This window comes from Erythranthe guttata, chromosome 14 (genome assembly GCF_056151865.1).
Source record: "Erythranthe guttata isolate IM_541 chromosome 14, IM_541, whole genome shotgun sequence".
NCBI classification, from domain to species: Eukaryota; Viridiplantae; Streptophyta; class Magnoliopsida; order Lamiales; family Phrymaceae; genus Erythranthe; species Erythranthe guttata.
Window position 1 is genome coordinate 2673392 of NC_142546.1, and position 15361 is coordinate 2688752.

The 15361-nt window shown below is 35.5% G+C and overlaps 3 protein-coding genes across 5 annotated transcripts; 1 reads left to right on the forward strand and 2 right to left on the reverse strand.

Moving 5' to 3' along the window:
• Positions 1–713: 713 nt before the first annotated feature.
• On the reverse strand, positions 714–1768 carry LOC105963224 (uncharacterized protein At5g19025). The gene has a single exon (XM_012987611.2). The coding sequence runs from the start codon at positions 1561–1563 to the stop codon at positions 874–876; it is 690 nt and encodes a 229-aa protein (XP_012843065.2). The 5' UTR covers positions 1564–1768; the 3' UTR covers positions 714–873.
• A 6318-nt stretch (positions 1769–8086) lies between these two features.
• Positions 8087–10520, forward strand: LOC105963225 (receptor-like protein 2). The gene has a single exon (XM_012987612.2). It carries the CDS (start codon positions 8348–8350, stop codon positions 10427–10429), a length of 2082 nt encoding a protein of 693 aa, XP_012843066.1. The 5' UTR covers positions 8087–8347; the 3' UTR covers positions 10430–10520.
• A 12-nt stretch (positions 10521–10532) lies between these two features.
• LOC105963226 (TATA-box-binding protein) lies at positions 10533–14492 on the reverse strand. Of its 3 annotated transcripts, XM_088813042.1 has the most exons (11): positions 14200–14431; positions 13703–13834; positions 13056–13143; positions 12743–12833; positions 12488–12559; positions 12288–12338; positions 12093–12137; positions 11888–11980; positions 11136–11237; positions 10948–11021; positions 10533–10848 (listed from the first exon to the last, which is right to left on the reverse strand). In XM_088813042.1, coding segments are annotated over exons 4-11 (447 nt in total). In that variant the 5' UTR covers positions 12752–12833; positions 13056–13143; positions 13703–13834; positions 14200–14431; the 3' UTR covers positions 10533–10847. The 3 variants fall into 3 exon arrangements, with proteins under 3 accessions (XP_088669168.1, XP_012843067.1, XP_088669167.1); XM_012987613.2 differs by lacking the exon at positions 12743–12833 and having other exon boundaries at positions 14200–14492; XM_088813041.1 differs by having other exon boundaries at positions 12743–13143; positions 14200–14489.
• Between the last annotated feature and the right edge of the window lie 869 nt (positions 14493–15361).

Here is a 15361-nt window from a genome sequence, read left to right on the forward strand (position 1 = left end):
TCCAGACGGAAGTTACACCAAAACCAACTAAGAAGTGAATCGATTCATACAGCAGTTCAACTAAGAAACGGATGGGAAATTTCTCAAGCTTAATTACATGAAACTCAAGAGATAACTATTTATCTTCCACAATAGTCGAACGTTTTCATTACTCGGGAAGCAGCAAGAAATTTCTTCCGACATATGCTACAATAGAAGATGAGTTATGAAGTCATACCTTCTGACTCTTCTTGTCTAAGTGGCATAAAATACAGAAACATATGCACAATAGTTTTGCTGTATGTCAGTTCAAAATTACTGGCCTTCTTTAGAAAAAACTCGAGGACTAATTCTAAATGAAAAACATATCAATTTCTGAAGGACCTAGCTGCATTCTTGCTCATAAATCGTTCTATAAGAGATAATAAGCCAAGAATACTTGCAATTATTACTAGTTGCTTCGCCGAACAATTCATACGCTAAAAGAAAAGTAAACACGAGCTATATCAACGATTCAATCATCAAAACATGCATATGCAGAAGGCTTTGATGAAGTGTACATTGTTCACATCTACGTTTTCTTCACTCAGATGAATGATTAACGGAAGCATATAGCAAATATAATTGAGTTCACGACGACTTTGCAAATAAAACGGCAACTGAATTCATAATTTCACTGCACAACAAAGACAACTATCCTCACTAATCACAAAACATGCAATGCTCCATGAACATAAGAACACGAAAACCGTTTTATTACTAAAAAACCTCAGTTAAAAAACACCACTTATTGTATATAGTCAGACGAAACTAGTCTCAAACATGGCTCAGGTATATATTTGCTACTGAAGAAAAAAGTTTATCTATGTAAAAGAGAAAAAAAGATCTAAAAAATTATTTCTTGATTCTACGAATTTTCTTATGTCCCCAAACCTCCAATCTACCTGCAGGGCATCCACATGGAGCTCGGAAAATCAGCACAGTCCTTCCGTTGAGGGGAGCCATTTTCTTCAATTCAGCCTCCAATTCCTTCCGATCCTGCCCTAATTCCAGCTCCGCCGCCCCATTCTCGTCGTGAAAGACATCCGAAAGCGACGGCGCGTACTTGACACACTCCTCGGACTCCAACTGGATATCGTACTCGATCGCCCTTCTCAAACCCTTGCAGTGAGGATTCCCGCATTTTCTCAGCCTGATGTCAATGACCATGGCGAGAATCATTCCGATCAGAACGAGGACGAAGCCGACGATGTAAGGCAGCGGCTCGTCGAGGATGAGGTCGACGACGAAGCCATGGACGATCGGGAGGAGCTCGAGGAAGAGGAATTTGCAGTAGGGGAGGATCAGAAAGGAGACGGAGGCCAGAACGGAGAGGAGTATGACGAGATCGAGGGCGGCGAGGGGGGAGCGATCGCAGAAGTGATTCGAGAATGGATTGGTGGAATTGGCGGTGAAGCGGCGCGTCCTGCTCCGGCACGGCGGGGATGGATTTGGATTGGCGAAATTGGCGGCGTTGTTGATGTGTGGGTGGAAGGATCTGCAGAACTGGATCAAACTCCGGCAATCGACCATGGCGAGTCTCATCCTTGGAAATTAAATCCTTGTTCGATTTTTTTTTTTCAAATTTTTTTTTTTTAATTTTTTGATCTGAGCAAAACCTTTGTTATATAATACTATGATTAATGGAGAATCAGATTTTGGATTTTGGATTTTGGAGATTATTGATTAATGAAATCTGGAAATCAGGAAATCAGATCGAAAGAATTGTAGTAGTGGGGAAGAAGAAGACGACGACGAGTCATTTGACTTTGTTGAATGTTGAGGTGGGGTGTGATGTGACCATGGTGGTAAAAACTGAAATTACCAACCAAAAAAAAGAAGTTGTGTAATTTAATTTCTAATTTGGTAAATTACAGTTTTCACCTCCTAAATTTGCATTGATTTCACATTTGATCACCTATTTTCACAAAAAACACATTTGGTCCCTCATGTTCCAATAATTTAACATTTTTTGTCGTTTCCATCAATTTACCGTTAATCCGTTAGTTAAGGCAGTGATGGGACATGCTTGATTCCGTTAGTTTTAACAGGAAATTGACGGAATGACTAAAAGTGTTGAATTTTTGAAACATAAGGGACCAAATGTGTTTTCTTGTGAACATGAGGGACCAAATATGAAATCGTTGCAAACTTGAGGGTAAAAGCTGTATTTTTCGCATTTCCAATTATACTATAAGTGGGAATTCAAAATGAATTTAGATTCGAAAATTTTGGGTTTTTAAATAATTTTTCCACTCCGGTTTCTAAAATTTTGATTTACAATGTATTATTGTTTTTTTTAAATCCAAATTGCGAATATGCTTAAAATTTAAAACTACTAAATAGTACTGTGATATTATTTTTCAAATTTTCAGATTTTTTTTTTAAATTTCTATAATATTAATAGTTTTATTATCTTGCATATAGTATATTTTATTCTATTTTTTTTTTTTTTTTTGATAAGTTAGTATATTTTATTCTAATTTATATACAAAAATACATAGTTTATATATATAGAATCAACCTTGATCCAGGCAATAAGTGGCTCTCTTGGACACGGCCCATTTGCAGGGTAACCCAATACGCTAAGGCCCATTAAGAGATGAGGCCCGGAACATTCGTGGGTCACCCAGTTTAAAAGGCCCAGCCCTTCCACAACGATAGTAAGAGGAAGGTATGCCATCGAGAGCCGAGCGGAACGTGCGGTGCTCGATAAGTGCAGCCATGATCCCGAAAGGCGCGCGCGGTTATTGCATGAGCAGGCGCATTTAACGTACTGACACCTGCATTAAATGCTTGAATGACCAGCTACGGCTGAAAGGCAGGAAGAAGCATAGATTCCGTGCAAAAGGCTACTTCTTAGGGCATGGGTAAAGGGCGAGCGGCGGTTTAGACGGAAATGATGGTCCGGACTACCTGAAAACAAGTGGAAGCTAAGGTTAGTAAGAACGACGACGAAAGCGACGATTTTCGTATGTCCATCCTGGTTTTAGGCGGCTCTAAGATCTGGAGAGAAAGGATTATATGTAGGAACCCACCCCAGTTCTACGGGTTTTATCGTCGCTAAATATATATATCTATTCTTCATAATTATATATGAATCCTCTATCAAAAGCATTGATATCTATACTCTTGACCGTCAAAGTGCTAACTTCGGTATCAGCCCAGTTTCCTTCCTTTGCTGTTCGGCCCTGATTTAGAGTGTTGTGTTGCTGCTCGATCTGCAACCACAAGGGGACCCACTCGTGGATATATATTTCCTATAGATTATTGATATTTATTAGCTTTCTTGGTGAACCAATTTTAAGCGACACTTATTTTGAAATATTCATTATTGACCGTGAGACGTAACAGAAAGCTAGTTTCGAACGTCTTCATTGATGAATACATTCATTCAAAATATAGTGTGATCATTTTCAACTTTTTTATAAAAAAGGATGAAATATAAATATTGTGCAAAGTGAAATTATTCCACAAAAATAGGAAAGAGAATGGCAAACGGATGAAAGTTGAAACTATTTAAAAAATGAGAAAGTTAAATAATGAAGGATTTAGGTCAACAATAGTTGCTATCAATAATTCCACATTGTATCCTCGTAATGGATGTCAATTTATTTGTTACTTACAAGTCTTTAGTACTAATCATAGGATTAGAATTTGGACATGATAGACACCAATCACTCTACATAATTACCTCAATAAATTAATAACATCACTCAAATAATAATTTTTTTCTGATCTCGATTTGATAAAAACGAGTTCGATAATTTAATATTTTGCTAAATTAACAGAATTAGTTTTGATTTTATTAATTTTATAGAGATTTAAGTGTACTTACTTTAGTGCATGTATGTTGAACACGATAATGATGTAAATTCATTGGTAATTTGGATTGAATTGTTAAAATATTTTACTATTCAACATACATATTTAATTATTTATTGAGGACAAAAAAATATCATGTGCACCAAATTGTGAAGTCTTCTTCAAAGTCAAGTTGACGCGGTATTCTAACTTTTACAGTAGAGACATTGCACTATACCAATACACACAGAAACACTCAAATGTATGCATTTATATTATGGTAAACTTGTCCCATAAAAGATGGTCCATCGATTGGAGAAACAGAATTTGCGTCAAATAATTGAAGTTCGAATCCCGTTGTCAGCAGTTAGTTGTTAGGTTGATTTATCGCACATGGTTAGCCTAGTTTTGTTTACGTCTCTCGTAGAGTTTAGAAACTATTATACGAGAGTGTATATTTATCCAGTGCACCTATATGATTGGCTCCGAGTTCATATATATATATATATATATATATATATATATATATATATATATATATATATATATATATATATATATATATATATATATGCGCTCTCAACTAGACTTGTATAATAATAATAAATCCATTTTTTAATGAGGAAAAGCATGCATAAAGATTCAATGTAAGTCAAAGGATAAGTCAAGGGGCCTCTAATTATGACCCATTTACTAATTGCAATTACATTATATTACAAAAGTATAGTATATAATATTGCAAATTGCAACTTAAATAAAAAGTGGAACTTCAATTGAATTTCAAAGAAATCACTTCAACTATATTTCTTATTCTGCACTCAAAAATATATTTTGCAAGTCTTATACGTATTCCTCCGTTCAAGTAGAAAATAAATTATCGATTTTCATAATATCAAAATACTCTATTTCTTCTTTTACCTTGATAATCAGATGCCCGAGTTTCGTGCCACTAAGTTTTGGGATAGGTGGTATTAATTTTTCTTATATTAATTTGTTGACGGTGTTAATTGTTATCGAATGAGATCATAGTCTATATACGCTAGAAACATATCTTTAAAATTAAGAATAAGGACAATTTGTCTTCTAAATTTAAAATTAATCTTCTAAAATGTTTTGGTTAATTCAAATTTGGGGTACTCTTATATATATTTTAATACTTTGTTAATCCTCGACAACTACTTTTCTTTTCCTGTCAATTGGACATATAAAATTGAGTAGAACACAAACTTTATAGGAAGAGTGGGTCACAACTCAATTGACCATATTGACTTGCACCATACTGAATTTTGACTCGGTTTTGTAGATGTTACGCTTGCTTAAATACACTGAATGATTCTGCATAATTGATCTACACATAATAACACACATTTGTGTATATGTATGATTAGTGGATAGTTATTTATATAGATTTATGCTGTAAAATTACCCGATATTTTTCACCACGTACAGCATCTCATGAACCTATAAACTTCAATTCAATAACTTGCAATGTTTGGTAAAGATTTTAAATTCTTCTCAATACTCTCAAAATGGAATTCTAATTATTAAGCTTTAAAAAATCCTATTAAGAGTTTTAAAGTTTTTTTACCTCTTTTAAATATGATTTGACTGTCACACTCGAAATTTATTCACTAAAACAAAATTAAACATCACTTTTAAATTTTTATTTTTTTAAATATCTTTTTACAATTCCCCTTACAAGTGATAAACAAATATTACATTATTTCCAAATTCTTCTATTAAATGTATATTTTCTCAAAATAAAATAGAAACATATGTAGTGGTTTTTCAAAGTCTTGAGATTAAACTACTTTCCCACTAATTATAATATAGACTATGACTTCAATTTTTTGTTTTCCGTAAACACCACTATTGCTGACCTGGCATATTTATTTATGTTTCATACTTTGACAAGAAAAAGAAAATGGCAAGTGTAGAATCTTATTAAAATTAATAAGTAATAACTATATATTATGGATTGTTATTAAATAAATACCATAGTATATATAAATAATATAAATTTCAATGTTGGGGAATATTTAATACTCATATTCTTAAGATAACATTAACCACCATAAATTTAAATAATCATATGAATATTCAATTGTATTGTTGGATCACGAGAAGCTCATTAAATAATTTACCAATTAGTCAAGATCAGAGCTGTCTTTTTTCTTTTCACGATTGCGGGTCGATTCGAAAAGTTATTGGACTAACTGACAAAATATCGTAAAAGTTCAATTATTTGATTAGTCGTGATTAATCTTCCCAACCAAACGGGACATAGGAGTCAGCTAGCTCGAATCCATTATAGTCCAGGATAATAATATTTATCTCCAAGGCAAATTAACACAATTAGTAATCAATTTTAAAATTTGAGAATATACAGTTCATCAACTTGGGGAAAAAGTAACACTGCAAATTTGAGATTTTTTTTAAAATTTCCATGAAACTTCCTAAATGGTGGTGTTGAAAAGTCAAAGTTTGATGGTTTATATATATAGCTTAAAAACAAAGTATGCAATGGCCTTTATCTACTCTACTATATTTTGCCATATAGAAGGGCTTCTCTCTCATTGGTTGTCAAGGTTGAAATAGGAATTTATCCTTATAAGAATGACTTCATTGATGAAATAGGCAAAAAAATATATATAAAATTTGAGTTTGATTCGATATTTTCTAGGCCAAGTTCATTACATCTGACTTGCTCGATACGATTTACATCTCTCATGTGATTTGCGAGTTATTACACGAGATGCACATTAGCAGTTGAAGGTTTCTTCGTCAAAAAACACGAAAATTCAAAAAATAAGAATAAGTGTGGTTGTGCAAAATTGAACATGTTTATATGTAAATATATACGCAAAAAAATTATAATTCGAGTTTGATTCAATATTTTTTAGGCTAACTTCGTCACATCTTGTGTGATTTGCGAGTTATTGCTAGAGATGCACATCAGCAGTTTCTTTGTCAAAAAAACATGAAGTATCAAAAAAATAAGAATAAATGTGGTTGTGCAAAATTAGACATGTTCGTATGTAAATATGTACACACACAAAAAAAAATTAAAAAAAAATAAAAAAAAAAAAGAAGGATACGTTATGCAAACTATTATACGAGAGTGGAATTTCAAAGTGCACTTCGAGAGATACTTAACGACACTCAAACGGTGGAGGTCAAATAAATAACACGACCATCAGAAGTGACAGTGTCAAAAATTGGAGCAATTTTTTTTTATTCCAAAATCAGAATTTTCGGATTGGAACATGCAGAATTCAAAAATTCCATTGCAAGTGTAATATAACATAAATATGATATGTATTCCAATTCTCGTCGGAAAAAAAAAATTAATAAATGAAATTTAAAATTAGAAATTAAAAATAATGTCCCTAGATCAAAATATTTAGGTCGCACAATTTGAAAATTATGTTCCAATTTCCACAAATGAAAAACAACCAAATAGTGGTGGATAGTGGTGAAAGTCGGATGGATCGGATCGGATCGGAATAAGCCTTTTCGGAAAATTTTCAAAAAAAATTGGAAGTACAAAATCAATTCTAATTCCAATTCCAAAATTTTCGGAATCTAAAAATTCATTCCAATTCCAAAAGGCTCGGAAATTTCGGATTTCGGATCAAAATCGGAAATCACATAAGCTTTAAAATTTCAAAAATTAGCAGAGATTTTCTAAAATGTTCATAATATTTCAAAAATTAGAACATCCACGTCGATAAAAGTAAAACTAATAACTATAAAATCAGTTAAAAAAAAAACACAACATAATATCCAATAAAACTTCTAACAACAATTCATTATGTCAAAATCCTAAAACAAAACTTACAGTTGTATTTTTCAGAAAAATAAGTATTATATAATATATATTATTTATAGGTGTATTTTTCGGAAAAAAAATCGGATTATTTCGGAATTAATTCCGGAATTAAATCTGATCGGAAATCGAAAATTCCAAATTTATTTTATATAATTCCAATTCCAATATTCGGAAATCGGAATTTCGGAAGTTGGAATGAAAAAAGTTGTTCCAAAATCGGAACTTTTCGGATCGGAACCGGCGGAAATTGGAAATTCCGTTCCAACTTGCACCCATAGTGGTGGAGGTCAAATAAATAATTATACGGCCAATGAATTTCACTATATAATTACAAACAAAAAAAATAAATAAATAAAATTTAGAAAATACAAAAAACAAAATGAATTTGATTTGGTGGTATATACATACCCCCAAGACTTGAAGTCTACTGCATTTGGAAATTCTGGCAACCCCACTTCTGAGACTCAATCTCCGCATCCGTACCTTTATGAGTAGAGAGACTCAACCCCACACACATACACACACATTCTCTCTCTCTCTCTTCACTCAGTCAGTAGTCTGAGTCTGTGTAGAGAGAGAGAGAGAGTGAGAGATGCTCTCTGTCGACATGTATGTATATGTGTATGTATGTATGTATATATAAGCCATTAATTGAGAGCTGTGAAGAGAAGTGGGCTCAAATAATATTAATCCATGTCAATTCTCACCTTCTTCTTCTTCAACCTAATTCTTCTCATCCATGGAAGTATTGTACTTTCCTGCAACCCTATCGACCGTGATTCCCTTCTCTCTTTCCACCACCAAATCTCCTCTTCCCCTCCCCTCAATTGGTCCTCCTCCGTCGCCGCCGACGATTGTTGCCAATGGGAAGGCGTTTCCTGCACCGGCGACGGCGACGGCCTGCTCCGCCGTGTGACGCGTTTATGGCTGCCGGAGAGATCCCTCGCCGGAGCAATCACCGATTTTTCGTTCCTGGCAAACCTCTCCTCTCTCTCTCACCTCAATCTCTCCGGCAACCGTATCTCCGGCGCTTTCCCTTCTCTGTTTCCTCACTCCATCAAAATACTAGATCTGTCGAGCAACCGCTTCAACGGCACCGTCGATTCTCTCTCCCTCCGGCGACGGGGATTGAATTTGATCGCCTTTAATATCAGCAACAACAGCTTCTCCGGCGCGATTCCTTCCTCCATCTGCTCCGCCTCGCCGTTTCTCGAAACCCTAGATTTCTCCATGAATCAATTTACCGGCCGTATTTATCACGGATTGGGCGAGTGCTCGCAGTTGCAGATTCTCAGAGCAGGTTTCAATTCTATCTCCGGTTGGCTGCCGAACGATCTCTACAGTATCCGTACGTTAAAGGAAATCTCTCTCTGCAACAACCAATTTTCCGGTCCAATCGACGGTAGAATCTCTCTGTTTTCTAATCTCACCATTTTAGAGCTCCACGTGAACGAATTCACCGGCGAGATACCGAACAACATCGGTCTCCTCTCCAAATTGGAGCAGCTCCAATTTCACACAAACAGCTTAAACGGAACCCTACCCCACTCCCTAACAGACTTATCAAATCTCAACACTCTGCTCTTACGAAACAACCACTTCGCCGGAGAAATTTCCGTTCTCGATTTCTCCAAACTACAGAAACTCCAGGCAATTGATCTCGGCAACAACACTTTCACCGGAAAAGTCCCCGACAGCCTCTGCCTGTGCCGCTCTTTGACCGCCCTCCGATTAGCCTACAATAAACTCACCGGCGAAATCCCACCTTGCATGTCTTCACTCAAATCACTATCACACTTTTCGATCTCCGATAATTACTTGTCCAATGTCGCCGGAGCTCTAAAAATTCTCCGGCACTGCGAGAATCTCGCGGTTTTATTCATGTCCAGGTGTTTCAGTGACGAACCGATGCCCGATGATAATGATCTTTTGAATTTGAGCGGATTCGAAAATCTGCAGATATTGACTCTCGGAGGTTGCAAACTCGAGGGAAGAATCCCTTTTTGGATTTCGAAATTGAGGAGAATCAAAGTACTGAATCTCTCCTACAACAAGATTTCGGGTCCGATTCCAAAATGGCTAGGGAATATGCCGAGCATGTTCGTCTTAAACCTGACGAAAAACTTCCTCACAGGAGATCTCCCGTACGAAATTACCCTTTTACCCTCCTTGATATCCGACAACACGAGCTCCGATTTGAGCCACCTAGCACTCCCGTTCTTGTTCGACAGCTTGCAGTACAACCGCCTCTTCAACTTACCACGAGGGTTGAAAGTCGGGAACAACAGTCTCAGCGGGAACATTCCGGAAGAAATCGGAAGGTTGAAACTCCTCCGTGTGTTGGATTTGAGCAACAACAACTTCAACGGTGGGATTCCTCACCAGCTGTCGGGCCTCGTGAATTTGGAGAGATTGGATATGTCGGGGAACCATTTATCGGGAAAGATTCCGGAATCTTTGACGGAGCTGAATTTCTTGTCGTATTTTAACGTGGCGAATAATGATCTTGAAGGGGAGATTCCGAGGAAGGGACAATTTGATACTTTCACTGCTGACGATTTTGAAGGGAATCCGAAACTTTGCGGTTATTTGTTGAGAAGAAATTGTACGATTACCGGACAAGACAACAACGTCGACACGAATGAGGAAGAAGAAGAAGAGAACGAGGGTTCTTGGTATAATGTGCCTTTTGGGTTGGGATATTTTGTGGGACTATTTGCAGTCACAATCAGTTTATTGTTGATAAATGGTTCTTGGATAAGTTTTAGAAAGTGATTATAACTAATAGAATCTAGCAACAAAGTTGATGTAAATTATGGAAGAAAGTTAGTAATGTTTGGGTTAAGTATTTGAAATTGAACGTAAATTTGTGCTCGGGTTTAAGGACAAAACGAACGCAACATATAACTATAACTCACAGGAAAAAAATTTGTTTGATCTGTTCGGATGAACGAGCATCGGCTCAAATAGTTTGATTTCGCATAGTAAGTACAAAATACAGATCGAAAAAAGCCGAGGTGAAAAAAATTGCCAACGCAATGGCTCACTCTAACCAACCGTAGTTATCTCTAAGCGAATTGGCTAAACACTACAAGTTATTTACAGGTGAAAACCCCACACACAGCAGGTGCAAACAAAGGTTCCCTTGAATTCTTCAAGATCCTTTAGAGATGGCATCAAACTTCTCGATAAATCTACAAAACGACAAAGAAATTAAATTAATAAATCAGTATCAAGATTGAATACTTGGCATAAAATTAATTTATGTTTCAGTTGTATGTTTCTAGACATACCACTGCTGAACTTTCCGGAATTCGTTCAGAACTGGGTATATATTCTCAAAGGCTGCATAGGTCTCATCTCTGACCTGAAATTGTTAATAACACATAAAAATGTTATACTATATCTAAGACATGATAAGCTGTAAGAATACCATGAGAGAAAGAAATGCATTAGAACGAACGAAAGCTATATTCAATACCTTAGCACCAGTGAGAACTATCTTTCCAGAGACAAAAATCAAGAGCACAATCTTTGGCTGTTTCATCCGGTATATTAATCCGGGGAAGAGTTCTGGCTCATACTGTAGAAAACAAAATTTAATATAAATACTAAATAATTATAATAGCACAGTTACATATTTACGTAACTCGAATATTATAATAGAACAAAAAGGTCAGTTTTTTTAATTCAAAGACATTTTTACCCTTACTTACGAATAAACACTCTTCCATGGGAATAATTTGTACATGGCAAATCACAACATAGTTTATACAGTGCATGATGTATGTCATATAACATGTCCATGGTTTCTGGTCTGTGAAGTTCTTATAATGTTATTATGACCACAAAAAAGGAAATATGCCATGTTACTCATATTACACAGATATCACCGTAAATGTAAAGTAGATACAAATAGTACTAAAAATAAAATCGTTTCTGATTTTGTTTTGACTATTTCTGTTTGTTATCAGTGTTGTACCAAATTATTGACATTGACAGCTGAAATTCTAAAAATACGTACCTTTTATCATATACTCTACCTCGTGTTATCTATTCTTTACTTATATAAACTCTAGAAACAATTCAATTTGTTGACGAGAAAAATCATGTCATGTATTAATAGCACGTAGATAGTCACGAACTTTATGCACTTTATCGTATGGTTTTCCAGTCCTATGTACTCACAAGATTTTCGTAATAAAACAAAAGAGGGGACAATTAATTACTCACACTTGAGAAAGCACCATGGGCATATGCAAGCCCTTCGAGTCGGATAGGGAATTTTACATCACAGGAACCGACTATGTTCTGAATCTTGAAATCCTACAAGTAGAGAAGACACACATGAAACTGATCAGCAAAAAATCTTGTCTGAGAAAAGCAAAAAACCAAATACCGAGTCATCAAAGGAACAGTCAAGAGGTTAGATCAATACCTTAAACTTTGCTGGGAAGCCAAGCTTTTGAATAATTCTAGCATACTGAAAGAGATAGAAAGGTGAGAACAAATAATTAAGGAAAGAAGATAATCACAAAATTCCATATGGGAAAAAGGTTGTTAGATAATCTTAAAAGTCAGCCCAGTAAACTGTTTATTAAATCGGAAGCATGCATATACTATGATGTGATACCTTGCGAGCAGCCAATTTCGACTGTTGCTCACTCTTAGCTCCTGTACAAACCTGAAGCAGCAATGAGAAAAATAATTAACAAGGAGATAAATATGCAATAAATCTCATGGCATGCTTGTTCACATCTCCAGGAATGAAAAGAAGTACAATCACATGATTAATACAAATATAATGCCCGAGTGTAAGTAATCAGAACTTACCATCTTTCCAGATGCAAATATTAGAGCCGTGGTTTTTGGATCTCTAATCCGCATAATCACAGCAGCAAAACGCTGAAATCTCATTAAAGAGTACGTATTAAGTATGCGTGGCATACAATAAAAATAGTCAACAGCACATAAAACCAACAAATTTTTGAGAACTTTTTCACTTGTTTTGGCCGAGTTACGGAACGAAGTACAATGAAAGGGGGGCAAAAAAACTAGCCACCCCTAAGGAAAAAGCTGAAAGGATACAGAAGCCATAGTTTATGCTAGTTTCCCCGTAGTAACCGTAAGTTACAATGACATAGAATTATACAACTAATCACCTATGTGCATTCATTTCCTGTGTACTTACAAAATCGTAAGAATACATAAGAAAATTTTGATTTGACTGTAATGTTGTACAGATAAGATTGAGGCTATCCCATTCTAATGAATTTTAGGTGACTTTTGAGTCCTAAACATGTTCATAGAAACTATTGCAAATGGAGAGGCCATAACGTGATGAGTTTTTACTTGAGCTGACAAACTGAGGCTAACAAAAGATGCAAACCAAAATGCATACTTTTGGATTGTACTCTGCATTGCGAGCCTGCAGTGCGATAGCCTTGAGATCTAATTTGCAGTCCAGATTGACTGTTGATACAATATTTCTGCACAAATACAACAAATCGGAGCATATTAATAGATATACACACGAATTAAAAGTCTAAAACGCATATAATGAATTTCAGACTATCACACCATCTCATAGCTTTTGCTCAAGACATAACTTATTTACCAGTTGTGAAATGTTCGCAACATGAACAATGAAAAACAAATACAACAGTCTTTCAATAATGTCACTACAAATAGTTCATTTGGCAATGAAACAAATAGTTCATTTTTTTTCAGTGATACTTTTTGTGCCACTGAGCTAAGACCGTGAGAGAGCTTGGCATATTAGTTCAGCCCACGTACGAGTTACTGATTTCATAAATATTTGCCCGACTTCGACCCAAAAAAAAAAATATTGTACCTACTCGTATTTCCACAACCATCATTCGTTAAGCCGACAAATTTAATGCAAGTCATCTATCATTGAACAAGGATTTTATTTCATATCCAATGTGATAATGTTTCAAGCATAATTTGCACCAAATATCATCCAAATTATAAAACATGGAACATAAACACGGTAAACTACTGAAAATAGTCGGGACAGTATCTCACTGGAGAATCGGAACAATTCCAGAAGGATGTCTGGTGAGATCAACTGGTTGGCTACCTTCCAACCCTTGAGGATCTGCCATCAAATAAAATCTACCCTTTCTTTTTGTTGAATTTCGAGCAAAATTTTACCACCTGTGACAACAAAAACAGATAGAAGTCAATACCCCTTGCATACGGAGAACTTTGATTCCTAATATTCTTTCCAATTTGAAATCCCACTTCAATTTTCAGTCAATAAAGGGAAAAGGGCAAACGGAGAAAACGAATCAAATCAAAAACCCATCAATTCACCCACGAAATCTAACAGACACCATTACTAATCAAGATAATGCATCCCCAATCATACCCTTTCCCAAAATCGGAAAAAAAAAATAATTGACCTAAATTAGAAAATAGATGCAAAGGGGCCCAACCAAAACTACATCGAAAAACAAACAAATCGGAGTGACAAACGGCGCAGGGATTCAAAAATTGAAGAAATAATCGAGAGACGAGACCTTTATACGTGTGGATTTGAGAGGATCTGGGGTTTTATGTTCTAATCGAAGAAATCGAAGGGGGGGTACACAGCGAGCGCGGTAAGAAATTCAAAGGGTGGAGTCTTAAATACAGTTGCGATTGATGATTTTGAATTGCGATTGATGATTTTTCAGCGTGTGTTTTTGCGTGTTTGTATATGTGTATATATATATATATGTGGTTGAAGAAAGGATTGAGCGAGGGAGGTATATATATATATCGCAGAGAGGAAAGATGAAAGTAAATCTGAATGTATATATATTGGGAGGAGAGAGAGAGAAAGGGGGGGTATATAAAGGGAGAGAGAGAGGAGAGAGGGAGTTTACGGAATCGATGTGGGACACTTTTTTGTTGTTACCGAAATTATCCTTCTTTCCTTTTGCCTCCGCGCCTCTCTATTGGGCCGGGCCGGGCCTAATTTGTTTCTTTCAGCCGGGCTTAAATTTCGCTATTGCTAATTTTCTGTCCGTTGGGTTTCCACTTTGATTTAGATACGAATTAATTTTGAGTTTAATTTTTTTTCTTTATTCAGAGAATTTTTTTGAGTTTAATTCTGGTGACTAATAAAAATTAGGGGAAATTATGGCAACCCCTGAGGTAAGGTAAAATTAGGAAAAAAAATCTCTTATTTTTGGGTAATTACATATCACCTCAAGTATGAAACTTCTGAGTTCTGACACGTCTAGTTTTGTGGCGTCAAATTTAGTGGAATTTTCTAGATAATGTGGAATATTCTTCTGTTTGTACACGTTTTACCTGATTTGAGCTCCACATTTTGAAACAAGCTGATGATAAGAAGTGTCTCTTGACTTGTAAAATATCAGATTATGGTCATCTGAATCTGCATTTTTTGCACAAAACGAGTACAAATTACAGAACATTCCACATAATGTAAAAGATGCTGTTGAATTTGACACTATAATGGTAGACGTGTAAGAAGATTCATAGTTGACCGGTGATTGTAATTACACAAACAATAGGAGTTTTTCGTAATTTGACATTACCCCGGTAAGGCCGTAATTACCCTAACATTAAGAACCAATATGACTCAATCATAGACAGAGTCAATACTTAATTATTATATAAAACTCCAAGTTGAAAGCTAAAAATACTTCCAAACGAATGTCATATGCAATTAAG